At 41.2% G+C, this 15735-nt stretch overlaps 2 protein-coding genes across 2 annotated transcripts in view; one reads left to right on the top strand and one right to left on the bottom strand.

Annotated features, from left to right (window-relative positions):
• The window catches only part of LOC123985567 (SH3KBP1-binding protein 1-like), a 234595-nt gene that overhangs the window by 12493 nt on the left and 206367 nt on the right, over positions 1-15735 (top strand). The gene's annotated exons all lie outside the window — the stretch shown is intronic.
• The window catches only part of LOC123985985 (latent-transforming growth factor beta-binding protein 4-like), a 107562-nt gene continuing 95155 nt past the window's right edge, over positions 3329-15735 (bottom strand). The window contains exons 32-40 of the mRNA XM_046074015.1: positions 15359-15430; positions 14461-14589; positions 12742-12882; positions 12489-12641; positions 9811-9915; positions 9470-9653; positions 7124-7398; positions 5498-5650; positions 3329-3836 (exon numbers count right to left, since the gene is read on the bottom strand). Of these exons, the coding sequence (XP_045929971.1) occupies positions 3694-3836; positions 5498-5650; positions 7124-7398; positions 9470-9653; positions 9811-9915; positions 12489-12641; positions 12742-12882; positions 14461-14589; positions 15359-15430 (1355 nt within the window). The 3' untranslated portion in view covers positions 3329-3693. The remainder of the gene's footprint in view (positions 3837-5497; positions 5651-7123; positions 7399-9469; positions 9654-9810; positions 9916-12488; positions 12642-12741; positions 12883-14460; positions 14590-15358; positions 15431-15735) is intronic.

Below are 15735 nucleotides of genomic sequence, written 5' to 3'. Positions count from 1 at the left end.
TAGTGAACGTGCTGCTGTGAATACTTCCAGTACTTAAACTAGTATTTACACGACAGCCCCCGGGGCGTTGCTTTGCTTTGTGTTGGAAAGTGGTGGGGACCTCTCAGATTAGAGGCGTGACGATGCACGAAATTGGGGTCACAAGAACAAGACCAGAAGACACTTAACGTTGTTTTAATTAAATCTTCAGTGCTGAAATATGTGAGTGGGGGGTTCTGGGGTTGTTTTTGACCATTAAACAGTTAATTTCCTGCATTCTGGAGACATTTTCTGCACTAATTTATGGCGGAAATGTCTTTAGTTTTATAAAGAAACACAAAATTCAGGTGACAATTCAAAATTCAAAAATAAAAGGGTTACTTATTTGGTCAATGCACATTTGTTTCTTCTATATTTACTTTGCATTGCATGTTTTGTTATACAATAACTACATTACTTACGTGACTTCAATGTTGACTTTTTGTTTTACACGGGAAACGAACACCGGCTCCTCGGTGAAAGTCCGGTTTCGGAGCCACCCGTCCACCCCAACCTCCTCCTTACTCAGACTTACGTGTTATTTATACTAGGCTTTCTTTTAGTGTTGAACTATGACACTAAATGCTGCCATGTGCGTCGGTACCAGATGCTGAAGAACGTGAACCTGGTAATGAGAACGGGCTTTCTTAGTATACTTTCACTGCTGGTCTGAGTCTGAACACGGGATTTGAATATCACCAGAATGATCTCACACATTCATTGTTTTTGGTATAGTGAAAATCAATCAAAGTGTTTTTAATTAATCGTTCACACAGGCAGTGTTGATTATAAAACTTTTATGGTATCTGTAAGTCCGTCAGAGTGCATACATAACAACCTGCAGTGTAAATAAAAAAATGAATTTATTTTTGAATTTTGGTATCACCTTTTGTTCACAAATTTCAGTATAAAGCGTTCTGACTTCACTAACGTCACATCTCTGATTCACACCTCTGGCAATGGCTGCAGAGGCTCATGGGTATAGTAGTATTTAGAGCCAGCCCACCAGACTGAGCAGATTGTTTAAAGAAAAGATTAAAATGGGAAAACAGAACAGGGCAACCGGTGGCTCCATTAGATATGATTTTCTTACCTATGATTGGGTTTCTAATATTTTCCATATTAATTATCTTTAAATTTGACTCTTGTAATATTAAATTAATTTAATCAAGATAATTTGTATTTTATCCAACAGAATTACATCTGGGCAGTGTGGAGATTTACACCACCTTCATTTGTCAAGTGAAAAACTAAATAGCTGTAACTAAGCAAGACGAAGCTCCTTAAACTCTTTTACTTTCCACGCCCAAGCTAACACTTTATTGCCTGTTTATTAGCCATTGAGCTAACAAGCTAAAACAAACTAGGCCAGAATATAAAATTGTAACTAAATTGTAATCAAACTTAAATGGATCAACTTGGGATTTATGAGTCATGTCCTTTGTATTTCAATGGCTGCAGCACAAATTATTTTTCCAAGTAGAACAATGCTCCTCCAATTAACCCAGCTATTAGCTAATCCAGCATATTAACAGCAGGTAAGAACACCAACCTTAGCTATTAGTTCCTAGCTAGGGGATGGATCATTACCAATAGACATGGAGTGTGTTGGAAATTATTTCAGCAACATCAGAACAAACTGTAGTTTCCACATGAACAACACTAGTTACTGCTAGGTTTCTTAAAATAGTAACGTTAGCATAACCTTTCTGTAGCGTGCAATGGGGTCAGATATGTTTGCTAAATTTAGGCTCGAGCTATAAAATGAAGAGTGGGATTGTAATTAAAGCAGCCAATATTACTTTTAATTTAAAACAATTAAAAGTAATATTGGCTGCTTTAATTACAATCCCACTCTTCATGTAATTCATTCATTAACATTTATAAAGTCAGACGACGTTTTCTTCTTTGTTTACGTCTACAGATGACACCCTTTAAATCTTTGCTTTATTAAACAGATTGGTGATTTGTGGTGATAGTGAACGTGGTGTTTTATATATGTTATGCTGTAGATTATGAATGTAATGCATTCTAAAAATCATACAAATACAATTTACACACCTGAGCGTCAGTTAGACAAAGATCTACAGTATAAGGTGATGTTAATGTCGTTCCCTCTGTTTTTTATTAAGTTCAAATGTTAAGTTATTGTTTTTCACCTGATCTGCTGAGTGTTTCTCTGCAGGTGTCACCCGGTGAAGTCTGTTTAGTTTCCTAATATAACAAACACACATTACTGTTTCTTCTTCTACTGCACAACTTCACACGTCTCAAAGCACTTTTCTACCACTGAAAATAACCTACCAGGCTTTTCAATACATTAAACGTCCAAACAAGAGTTGTGGTTGATGAACTTTGGCACAGTGAAGGCCGGCCTGGTTTGCACTACGAGGCTAATCAGAGCAAGCCTGGAGGTTAGCCTGGTTTAAACACTGGGCTAAACAGGGCTAGACTGGTTTAGACTGGGCAGAAATCATGTGGATTTTATCTTTGTACTGTTTTAACTTACACTGCACATTTTAACAGACCTTTGTGTGAGGTTTTAATCCCCACATTGAACGTAAACACTTAACTCCTGATCCTTTCTTTTCTGGAATCTTAAAGCAAAGAATTGCTGAGACAATGAACACAATAAATCGGGACCAAAACCAAGTGAGGTTGTACTTAAGTGGCTGAACAAATAATTTACTAACTTAAAAAAGATGTCGATTTAGTGTTAACTTACTCAGTTACTTGTTGTAGGAAAGCAGGCTTTGGGTTTATGGTCAGATAGTTGTTGAAAGCTTGTTTTATCCACTCTAGTTGAGTTGCTATAACTTAACATAAATGAAGTTAAGTTAAGTTTATATTTTTCAATATTTTTTGTGACAGCGCCTCCTACGTGAGTGTTTTCCAGCTGGTGTGAATTTTATTTTGACGTTGGGATTAGCAACGTTGTAAGCTGTATCAGCCTTCATACGTTCTACTTCGTGTCACGGTTATAGATCGTCAGCACAACTGGACCCGTTAACGAGGGATGGCTAATGCTATCTTACCCTTTCTGGATGAACACAGCACTGAGTGTGAGACATGTAAAGGTAACAGTCAGTGCTAACGTAAGCAAGAAGGGCTAACTAGCTATCTAGCCTAGCCTGCTAGCTTCTACTTTCTAAGCAAAATACAAACTTATCAGCACAATGGGTCCTCCCAAACGATGACTGATAAATCACTAAAGGTACATTTAACATTATGTCAAAAACTGTTTAATCCTCTTGAGTAATAGAGAACTATTCACACTTAGTCCTCACACAAAAAAATAGGAAAATTCATATTTAATTTTTGAGCTAGTAAATTATGTTTACCGTCACTTTATTATACTATCCGTTAATCCTGTTCCCATTCTGTAGTTATTTTTCTTCTCCAGAGAAAATCCAGTAATTATGTCCACTACAACCAAAAACATTTGTTAAGATCTGTGACGCTGCGACACCCTGCCCCCCCAACCTACATTCTCCCCACGACATATAAATACAGAAATCAGCCGTCATAGAGAGTATGGCGTTAAAAAAGGGCATTGAGTTTATGAGATATGGCCCTGTAGTAAAGCCCAAGTCTAGTCTAATCTATTGTAGTCTAGTAGATTGTCTAGACCAGTTTATACTGGTGTAAATCGAGCCCAGTCCAGACCGGTCCGGTCTACGCAGCCACACAGTAGTTTGGTCTGCGGGACATGACGTATCCTCTCCTGCAGACGCAGCGGAACGAGCCGTCTGTGTTCACGCAGCGAGCGTTCACGCACGGGAAGTCCACGCTGACTCCGTCCTCACATTCGTTTATATCTGCAAACAGATAAAACAAAGTTGTTGTTGCAACGATTAGTTTTAGATTAGTAAAGTGACTGTAAACAAATTTACTATTTTAATTTTGATAATTTATTAATCGTTTCAGCCATTTTTTAAAGCAAAAATATGAAACATTTGCTTCTTTGGGTTTTGGACTGTCGGGCTAAAGAAGAAATTTTAAGACGTCACTTTTGGGCTCTGGAAAAATGTGATCTCTTGACATTTAGGCTCGAGCTATAAAATGAAGAGTGGGATTGTAATTAAAGCAGCCAATATTAGTTTTAATTTATTTACTTTAACAATTAAACACTAGTTACTGCTTGGTAGCTTGAAATGTTAACGTTAGCATAATCTTTCTGTCACATACAATGGGGTCATATCGTTACTATATTTATGCTAGAGCTATAAAATGAAAATGTCATCTTGTGACATTTCATAGACTAAACGATTAATCGTGAAAATAATCTGCAGATTAGTTGAAAATGAAAATAATTAGTTAGTTGCAGCCCTAGATTAGAGGTAGTGATGTCATGATACCACAAATTTAGTAGTCGATATCACTACCAGTGAAATTCCATGATTCTCGATACTAAATTCGATACCAAGTAAACAACCAAACATTTATAAATCCCATGTACTTCAACATATTCTCCTTTAAAAATGATCAGATATAGCTCAACAACTGTAACGACATCATGGCAGACTGAACGGTAAGTACGGCAGTCTACTACTACGAGCTATGTTTAGATTGCGCAAGCCTAAACACAGTAGCCTTTAGCGTTTAGCCTTGGCAAACATCACATGTAACATAGTCAGCTGTCTCAAACAAAAACAACGGTAACACAAAGCACCTTATCCCCAAAACAAATTCCTCGTATGTGTTAAAGCTCTTTCTGATTCTGATTAGTCTGAATATAAGACGACCCCCCACCTTTTTTCAAGAAACATTTTTGAAAAAATACTTTATAAATACCATTTTTTTTTTTTATAAATACAAACTCTAATAAAAACACACTGAATAAAACAAAACAAGGGAGGACGTTGTTTTTGACTTCTTTTAAATAACATTTTCGAGATCTTTTTTTAATGAAATGGTCACATTTAAATTACTACTAAGTAAATGCACGTGCAGTGTAATTTAAATGTGACCATTTCATTTAAAACAATTTTGAAAAAGTTATTTTATTTAAAAGATGTTAAAAAAAACAACAAACTACCTTGGTATCATAACTGCTCCTGGTTAACTTGCTGTGTTTCAGCGGGACGGCGACACGATTCAGTCAGGAGGGAAACATGCGCTTTGCCGATGTTTAGCACCATCTGTTGTTGTGCGTGTATATCAACATTTAAAGAGGGAGTTTTTAAGACGAATTTCCAGGACAAAAAAAACCATACCAGCATGTTTTCAGACTTTTGGTATCAAATTGTACCAAAGTCTCGGTTCTCGTGACATCCCTAATCAGAGGAGTTGATATAAATATGTGAGGACACTGTTGACCTGTAAGCGAGAGGTCACACATAGGGGAAGTTAAACCGGATCTTCTGGGTTTTGCTCTAGATGCAAGTAAAACTCGTGTTCATATTTTCAGGTAAGGTGGTGTGTGATTTCCCAAGAGAGATCCTACCTGTGAGAAGTCAGAGCGGCAGTCTCTGCGTACCTATACACGTCATGGAGGTCATGTCCAGTTCGTATCCTTGGTAACAGTCACAGGTGTAACCCTCGGCAACACGAATACACCTGCTGTTCTCACAGCCGTGCAGTATCCCACAATCCTCTGCTGCACTCAGGCCGGCGTAGGACTCATAACGCCCTGAAAGACAATAGAAGGCAAGTTTATTTGTATAGCACATTTCAGCAACAAAGCAATTCAAAGTGCTTTACATAAAAACACAAACGCAACATAGGAGACTGTTAAAAAAAGACATTCAAACTAAAATTTTAAAAGGAGGTCAACAGTAGTCAAAACTGCCTTAACCATTCAGCGCTTTATCAACCAACAGCAAGCGATATCGGAGGGAGCAAGGACGGTAATTGAGCCAGCTGTAAGCTAGTAAACTCTGTACAGATGGTCTTTTTAATCTGATGTCTGTGGTGGATAAACATGTATATCTGCTTATAACTACATTATAGTTAAACCATTATTTACATGTTGATATAAAGATTATAAAAGTTATTTACTTAGTAAATAGTCACGTTACTCGTTCTGTTACAATTACTTTCCACCACCGCACCCCGTCCTTAAAGTGACAGGAAACCTGTTCAGCAGCGCGTTTTAGAAATGAATCCACTTTACTGGAACAATAATGAACCTGAGGAGGCAACAAGCAGCCGGACTGAAACACTGCAGCCTCTCAGACCAGAGGATGCTGCATCAGACAGGCTGTTTAAAACTAATAAAAAACAAAGCAGAGCCCTCCTGACTTTTTAAACTGATTGCATCCTCATAACAGCAACAATGAGGAGGATTTTTACGAAGCATTACGTTTTTAATGCCACTGTCCGAGATTTAAAAAAATCAAGTCTCGACCGTCACGTTCCTGTTTTGCATATGTATTTATAAGAGAAGTATTCAGTTCTTTTACAAAACACAACACACTGATTAACTCCGCTCCGTCCAGCCGAGTGGAGGCTTCACTGGCAGCAACGTCAGCAGCCGGAGTTTCTCTCTACAGGACAAGTTTCACGTTTCTTAGCAGATGCTTCAATACAAAATTGTTCGCGGTTGAAAGCTTTTTGCTGGTCGCGCAACGTTTACAACGGAAGACCGATTCTTTGCGCCTCTGAGTGCGACACGGCTAAGTTCGGCCTGATGGCAGCACTTCCAGCTGTGGAGAGAACGCCTCTCTCCCTCGTTCTTCCGTTAGCCTTTTAGCTAGCAGCTGACTTAAACGACACAAGGTCCGGCTTCGCAGACCTGCAGCGCGGCCGTGCTGTTATGTTAATATCCAAAATGAAACACAAACAAAAAGATCCAACCCTGAAATGGCAGTTTATTATTAACCAGCGCCGCTGAAAAAGCTTATCAGGAGTCGGCTGCTCATTTTTCAGTAAGTACGTTTTGTTTTTTAAGCCTGTTTTAAATGAACAGATATGCAATTATAAATTAAATGAAGATGTTCTGGAAATAAAGTTTTGCAAAATAATTGTGAAATTACAAAAACATACACGAGACCACAAACTTAGTTCAGCTAATTACCCATTTTCTCACAAATTTGAGCCAAATTTTAAAATTTTTTAGGAAACTTTATCTGAAATTATTGGAAAATCAAGTGTTACTACTCACTCTCATACACCCTCCTCGGCGCTCCTCCTCTGCTCCTCTCGGTGAAGGGAGGGCCCGGCCTCCACGCCGGCTCCTCCTCTTCCTGCTCTTCCTGCTCCTGGTAGGGAGCTCCGGGCAGCGGGGCCAGGCTGAGAGGAGCACCCTCAGCCCGAGACGGAGGAGGACGCGCCCCGAACGCCCTCTCGGCCCGGGGGTCCGGATGGAAGTGGATGGACGGAGTCCTGGGCTGGGAACCATCCGGGGGGCCGAAGTCTCCTTCAGAGTAGTAACCAGTGCTGAGAGACAGACAGACAGCTGTTAACATGGACAAATACAAAAACTAGTCTCCTATAATAGCAATTAAGGCGAGACACCACAGTCCAAAACGATGATTTTGCTTAAATCTGTCAATTTTCTACTATTCTCACTATAATTACCATACTTTCATAAATCGTGCAAAATGAGCTTGAATAATATACTGTGTATAAACAGTATTATTTGTCTATTTTATACCAAGTCTGTTACGTAAATTTCATCTTTGCTGGCATTTTCCAAAGGTTCTACTTGCCTTTTTAAACACTCCATATTGAAATATAAAATATAATTTGAAAGTTTGTTTTCTAGAGCACAATGTTAGCAGGTCCATATATCAGACATCTATAAGAGATGTGTTCATGTGACAAAAAGTAAAGTTTCTGTACATTAGCTAATCTTTAACAGCCGTTTTCTCAAAATGACATGTTTCCTGTAAACCAAGTACTTTTAGATGATCATATTTTTACACACTGTTTCTGAGTTCATATAGTGAGACATTTACAGAGTTTTAAAAAATAGTGTTTGGGTAGTTACTCAAAAAAGGTAATATATTACACATTACTAGTTACTGACTGCTGAAAGTAACTAGTTACATTACTTTCACTGCGTAATATCACCTGCGATGCACAATAACTGCCAAATAACAAGTTACGCCTCATATCTGCTCAGCTCAACACAAATCCTTATTATAATGAGAACGTACACAGGATCTCTCCTTTATGCTCTTTAATATTACAAAGCTGTGAACATCAGCCCAACATTTGTCAAGAGAAGAACAAGGCTACATTACGGCCCTATAATGCTTAGAACTTTAATTGGCATTTCATGGGAAACAATTATTTTTTAAATACAAGGGCGTCACTTTGTGTTGAAAAGTGGTGGCGACACAGGCCCTCAGATTAAGGGTGTGAAGAGACACGTAGCTCGCGGAACTTCACAATATGCGATATTTAGTTTCACAAGAACGAGACGAAAAGATCCTTAAACAAAAATTTACTCAATGTCGAGATAGCACATATGTCTCCCCCAGGAAATTTTGAGCATTAAAGAGGTGGTATTATGCTCATTTCCCAACCCTTATTTAGAGGTTGTACCAGAACAGGTTTACATGGTTATATTGTTTGTCATACTGCACATTGCTGCAGCTCCTCTTTTAACCCTGTGTGTGAAGGCTTCGTTTTAGCTATGGAGTGATACATCTTGGGCTTTTCTCAATCTGTGTTCTTGTGAAACGTCATCTTTTGTGGCCCAAGTTTTGTCCCAATACACAAGTTTGCATTTTGGGAAGAATGGTTAAAAATTCCTGGAAGTGTTCTTGACACGCCCATTTTACCCAGGATGCATCTGTTGGTAACTTGTCTGAACTTGACGGCAGAGATATCCCAGCACTGCTTTCGGCATTCAAGCAAGGGGCTGAAAGAAGCTGAGAGGGGCCGACAACAAAACATTTTGTACTATTTTCCTAAGTTATTTCATCACTAAATCCACTTCTAAGAAGGTTTGAGGCGAGAAATCAACTGTGTAGATGTCGAATATTGGAGTGGTGACGCTCAGCAACCGTCAGCGGGGGGAGCTAACGAGCCAGCCGGCCAGTCAGCTCAAGGAACCCTCAACAGACACGCAGACCTACAGCCAACACAGCAGAGTCCAGAAACACCGGCAGAGTAAAGACCCACAGCTGCTATGATTTTCAAAAAGGCGTGTATACATTTAGATTGTAAAGTTTAACTGTGATTTCAGTAAAGTTTAGAAAAAGCCCATTTGGCTGTGCTGTCTCGCCTTAAAGTAGACTGTGATATATTTATATTTCGGACTGTTGGTCAGACAAAAAATAAGCTGCTTGAATATGTTGACTTTCACTATTTACGACACTTAAAGAAAAAGAATTATTAACTTTAGTTGATAATGAAAATAATCGTTAGTCGCAGCCATACACATAACAAGACATTAAAAAAACTATACGTTTACTCTTCTGTTGGAAGAAAGGAAAAACTGGTAAAATGTTCAGCAGCGATGTAAAGCGCAGGTTTAAATAGTGTAACGTGTCCTCACCTAAACTCAGGGCGGCGGAAACCTCCGTCCGGCAGGCTGAAGGTGGACGGCGTCCTGCCTCTGAAGCCGGACCTGCTGCCCCCTGCTGGAGAGTAATCGTCATAGTCAGGAACACTGAAGTCTCTGCTGGGAACCACAGCGGGAGGGAAGGAGTCCGGGCTGTAGGGAGGGAGGTATGGAGGAGCTGTAGGGGTAGGAGAGACAAGAGAGGAGAGGAAAGGAGAGGAGGAAACAGGAGAGGATAGGAGTTAATTATGTGAAAAAATTAATTAAAGAATTTATCATAAATAAAAACTCATACGGTAATAACTAATCGAGGAGCATTCAATAAAACCACTCACAGCCTCGTCCAAATCCTGGTCTCAGTCCTGGTTCTGGTCCAGTCGAGTCCGGAAAACTCTCAGCAAACGGAGGAAGAAAGGAACTGCACAGGCTGCCATAGTCCTCTGTAGAAAGACAGACGTCAGTTAATCCTCTAAATCTGTAAAACAGAAATATGGAGCTTTTTTCTTTTAATCCTCTAACTGAAGCAGAACTCTGGTTTCCACAGAGAGATCGCATACTCGATTCCTACCGAGCTCCTCCAAACCATATCTCCTATTGTGCCAACAATCCCTTGTGTGGATTAATATTTCTGTCTTCGGAAACTTTCCTAACCATTTAACCCTACTCATAAAGTCCTCCTTCAACCTTACTCAAGTTGAGAACTATCGGCCAGTTTCAGTTCTACCATTTCTATCCAAAGCTACCGAACGGTCTTCAAACAGGTGTCAGAATTCCCCTCGTGCAATAACCTCCCAGATCCGTATCAGTCTGATTTTAGGACCGGCCACTACTGAAACGACTCAATTGTCCTCGACAGAAGCCCTAAGGTCAGCTAAAGCTAAAGCAGCTGCCATACAATCACAGGATCTTGCTATCCGTACTCTCAGCAAGGGGCATCTCGGGCAAAGCTCTCCTGTGATTCAAATCTGGATTTGAATTTAAGGACAACTGTCTTCCTCTCAGTGCCTCTCCACAGGGATGCCCCAAGGCTCGGTGCTAGGGCCCCTTCTATTCTCATTACACCACCTCACTGGGGCCGATCATTCGCTTTCATGGCTTCTCATACGATATGCAGACGACACACAACTATACCTATCCTTCCCAACAGACGACCCCGCTGTCTCGGCACAGATCACACACTGTCTCGGACATATTTGCATGGTTTGATTGAAGTCTCGCCACCTTCAACTGATCCACCATAACATCAAACTACAAACTGGCTCCTCAACCATCACTCCAGCCAGGGTGGTGAGAAACTTGGGAGTCATGACTGATGACGAGCTGTCCTTCTGATGTTGCTGCTGTGTCTCGGTCGTGCCGCTTAGTTCTATACAACATCAACAAAAATCATGAAACGAGAGTCAGAGTTGGAGTTTGTTGTGTTAGGAAATAAAGTCTTACTAGCAGCTCCTCTACATACACAACAAACTCCTCTCCCTCGTTTCCACTGTCGTCTTCCTGCAACAGCTTGCCTCTAATGAGTTTTCAGAGCACTGGAGGTCCCTCGTAGGGATCCTTTCCATGATGTTGTCAGACACCTGGTCTAACAGTCTGAAGGTGTGTTCACACTGAAAGCAAAGTTAATATTCGCCTCCTTTAGTAGCGTGAGTTTGACCGTTGGACATTTTGAGTGTTCACACACACAACGTGATAAGCAAATAAACACAACCCGTGAATACTTCAGGTAGATGTACCGAAAGTAAACATTTTGCTGTGATTTAATTGCAATAAATGGATCAAACTGATGCCGAAATAACTATAATATTATGCCGATTTGTTAAACATATGTTTCATGCTTTGTCAGGTCTGTCAGCAGGACAACAACTTTTAAAATGTTTGGATCGATCAGGGCTATGCTTTGCTAACCTGTTCACAGTAAAGTACAATGACAGTCGGAATAAAGTTACAGACACATATTTTCACACATTTTGAACTCACCAGGTAGTTCAACCTCCTCGCTTTCTTTTCTCCAAGTAATGTCCAGTTTTGTCCGGTTTTTATATAAATATGAAATCGTAGTCCAGCAGAGCTCTGGGTGCCGACCGACACTAACAACAACAGTGGAACTGGATGTGCATGGAAGCTGCTGAGAAGCTCCAGTGAAGATAAATCAAGCTGTAATCCCTAAAACTAAAGTAAAAAGCTAATTTAATAAAAGCAGTTAACTCTGAGCTCCTCCTGCGGGTAAACGGCGTAGCTGTCAGAGCAGAATCCAGACAGACTACGGGGGTTTATTTGTCCGAAAGCTGCGGCGCTGCTCCCCGTGCACTTCCCCGTTCTTTAGCAGCTCTCCGTCAATCAGCAGATTGTCATTATACCGCTCGCCTGGTCCTCTCCAAACAATGCTCCAAAGCCGCCGGTGACGTTTAGACAATCTCACCGCTGATAGGCTTTCGCAACATCGCGGCAAGCAAATTTTTCACCCAAGTTGAAAAACTTGAACTCGCACGAACCAGCGAATGTTGCGACAAATGCCTCTTTCATGCCGCCCGGAGCGAATTCGCAGGAATTTGCATCAACTTTGTGTGTAATCAAGCCGCCCAAAACGCTGGATTCGCTTTCAGTGTGAACGCACCTTGAGTCTGTTGCTGGCAACAAGAAGCACTTTTTGCCGACGGCATTTTGTACCTACAAGTAATTTCAACACAAACATGTGGAAACAGGTTTAAAAAATACAAAAATTATCCTGCAAAAATTATCCAGACAAAAAAGGTCTTATACTGATTTTCTTCTGTCTTCTATGTTACTTAGTTTTACGCTTAACCAGGTGTAAAAATACAGAAATTACCCATTAAATATTACTTGTAAACCCACTTGGATAAAACAAGCTATAAACACAACATCTCACATTAGATCAGAGTGGAAGCTGCAGATGTTACTGACAGGGTTTAGTTGCTCTGGTGATAGCACGTCTTTAATCGCCTCTCTAAGTGTTTGTTTGGCGGCAGATGCCTGTTTCCTGGGAGGTATTTACCGGAGTCGTTGGAGGGACAGAGGGCGCACTGCATCCCCCAGCCCTCCCCGTACAGACAGCAGCAGTCCACGAAGGTGAACTGAGGTCCCACCAGAGGACTCTGACACATCAGGTCCGCCGTGACGTGCTGCCAGCAGATGGACAGGTTCTCATCTGCGGGGCGAATCAACAAGGAGGGAGGGAGTTAGCTTAGCACAAAGAAGAGCAAAGGGTGAGAGGAGGGAGGGAGGGAGGAGGACGGCATGTGTCTTACCTACAGTGAGGTGGGAGGAGTTGACACAGTTACGTTGTGTGTCGTCGAGGACCAGGGTCGGAGGACAGCTGCAGTAATATGATCCCACCGTGTTGACGCAAACTCCTCCAACACAGCGCTCCTCCTCACACTCGTCAACATCTGACATACAGGTGGAGAAAGAAACAGTTACTGTACAGCTTCAATACTGTGTTAATAATGTTGTTTATCAAAACCGCCTACTACAGGAGCAGTATGTACTACAGCAATGGCTGGCAATAGGCGGCCTACGGACCAAAGCCGCCCCGCCAGCAATAATATCTGGCTCGTATCTGGCATCTCTGAAAAAGCCATCAGAAAACGTGAGATCAGATTCCCCTGAATGAGAAACACAGGAATTTCCTCCGCCTGGGGATACTGGTGAAATTAAATAAGCGTCCATAGGTTGATGTGCACCAATCGCCGGGAGGCATACACTCCTGTACATGCTTTATTGTGAGCATGTACGTTGATCTCTTCAAAATCAATTTATTGAAAAGGGAGAAAAATAATTCTAGCATCAACAACCCTTCAACAAGAGTCCTGTGCACTACTGAGCGAGCTAAGCAGGTACACAGTAAATGTTCCGGCACGCCATCTAATGACTTTTAAAAACTTTGGCCCGATGCCAGACTTATTTGCAGACCCCTGTACTACAGTAACATACTGCATACAGAAAGACATTTCTTGTATTGCTGTCCTGTCGCTGCTAGACCCGCGGCCTGATTACTTTGATAGCCACAAAAAAGGAAACATTTGATAGCAGCAAAGTAAAAGCTCTCAAACTCAACAAAGCATTGCTGCAAAAAACATTCTTGCGCTTTTGATTTGTAGGCGCACTTAAGAGGAAGTGATTCGGTGCCATGACAGATCTATTTCAGCTGTATTTTTCTAAGATCTGGTCAAACGCTGTTCCTGCAGCATCTTGTAATAGTTACAGCAGCTACGCAGAGAGGCTGAAAGGAGAAGGACGATTTATTCTCTTTCCAAAACCTGAAATAAATCCAGAAACATGTCGGCTGTGGACTGTTCCTAATGTGATGTTAGTTAGCTAACGCTAGCTAACTTCCAACTGAACGTAATAAAGCCCTGCTGCTCTGCTTTTTAATGATTACTTCCGTCTGACTCCGTCTGACTCCGCCTGACTCCGCCTGAGTCCGTCTAAGTCCGTCTGACTCCGCCTGACTCCGCCTGAGTCCGTCTAAGTCCGTCTGACTCCGCCTGACTCCGCCTGAGTCCGTCTAAGTCCGTCTGACTCCGCCTGAGTCCGTCTAAGTCCGTCTGACTCCGCCTGAGTCCGCCTGACTCCGTCTGAGTCCGTCTGACTCCGTCTAAGTCAGTTTGACTCCGTCTGACTCCGACTGAGTCAGTTTGACTCCGTCTGACTCCGACTGAGTCAGTTTGACTCCGTCTGACTCCGACTGAGTCAGTTTGACTCCGTCTGACTCCGAATGAGTCAGTTAGAGACTAACCTTCAAATGTATAATTCAACTGCAAAACTGTCTGCTTCTTTCTGAGGTCGCTTTTTCCAACAAATTTGACAATATCTCTCCGGGGAGTGCATCAATAGACAGTGGCAGTGTCGACAATTTGTCGGACTTAGCAACAGTAACTAAGGGGGCGGGGCTTAGCGAAGGGTCAGTTGGATGTTTTTTTATAAATCCTGCAGCCCGATCAGGCTGTAGGTGTGTGTGTACGCACCGACACACTCCAGCATGGGGATGTTGTAGATGTATCCACTGGGGCAGTAGCAGCTGTACCCGGGGATGTTGTTGACACACTGTCCGTTCTTACACACCTCCGGATGGAAACGCTTACACTCGTCCACATCTGGCAAAAAAAAAGGGTGAATTAAGATTTATCACACCTTCTGTCTTAATTTATAGTCCGAAGAGCGAACATTTGAGTGGGCACGTAGTAATTGGGGGTCTCGGGGTCCTTCTGCGCCAGTTTATGGTGGAAATGTTTTTATTTATGTAAAGGGAAACACCAAATTCAGGCGACAATTCAAACTAACAGAATCTAAGTGCTGCTCTCAGATATGTTTCTCCTGAAGATAACTTATTTAATATCATCCCTGCTGAGTCATTGTTTAGTCTTCCCTCCTCTTTGTTTGGGGAAGTAACCGCTTTAAATGTGCATGTGGCTCCTTTTTGCCTTAATGAGAAATTAATTCATTTTAATTCAGTTAGAAACTCCTGGACTTTCAGGTCCGTTATTGCTTATGTTTAATTTAATAGATTATATTTTATATAATCTTATTACTATAATATTATCTTTTCTCTTTAAATGCCTTTATCTATGCATTTTCTATCTTAACGCTATCTTAAAGAGATTTCAATCGGCCAACCCTGCGATTAATCGACGACCTGACCTGACCATGTACATGGCAGCTGCAGCTGAGGGTGCCACCTCCTCCTCATGTCTGAAGAGGTCTCCCTTAATTATAAGGACAATCGGAAGTTATAAGAAGTGTCTGTAATGTCTAAGCAGATTTATGGAGGTTTATCTGTGACGGTTAAACACTCAAAGACACCGATATATCCCAGCAAAGTATCAGTTGTACGAATTAATGTCTGTGTGTACAGAGTGTGTGCACCTCTGTAGCTGAAGGCTCCCGGTCCAGTAGTAACGTATCCTCTCCCGCTGGGACACAGAGACAGAAACTCGTCTGCACAAAACAGAGAGGAACTTTAATCACACAAAACAGTGAACAGAATGAGACACAAAGACAAACACCCGACTTTTAGTACATAAACCTAACCAAGTACTTTTAGTACGTAAACCTAACCAAGTACTTTTAGTACATAAACCTAACCAAGTACTTTTAGTACGTAAACCTAACCAAGTACTTTTAGTACATAAACCTAACCAAGTACTTTTAGTACATAAACCTAACCAAGTACTTTTAGTACATAAACCTAACCAAGTACTTTTAGTACATAAACCTAACCAAGTACTTTTAGTACGTAAACC

The sequence above is a fragment of the Micropterus dolomieu genome, linkage group LG17, assembly GCF_021292245.1.
Source record: "Micropterus dolomieu isolate WLL.071019.BEF.003 ecotype Adirondacks linkage group LG17, ASM2129224v1, whole genome shotgun sequence".
NCBI classification, from domain to species: domain Eukaryota; kingdom Metazoa; phylum Chordata; class Actinopteri; order Centrarchiformes; family Centrarchidae; genus Micropterus; species Micropterus dolomieu.
The sequence above is the reverse complement of the archived record's forward strand: the minus strand, read 5'-3'. Positions and strand labels throughout refer to the sequence as shown.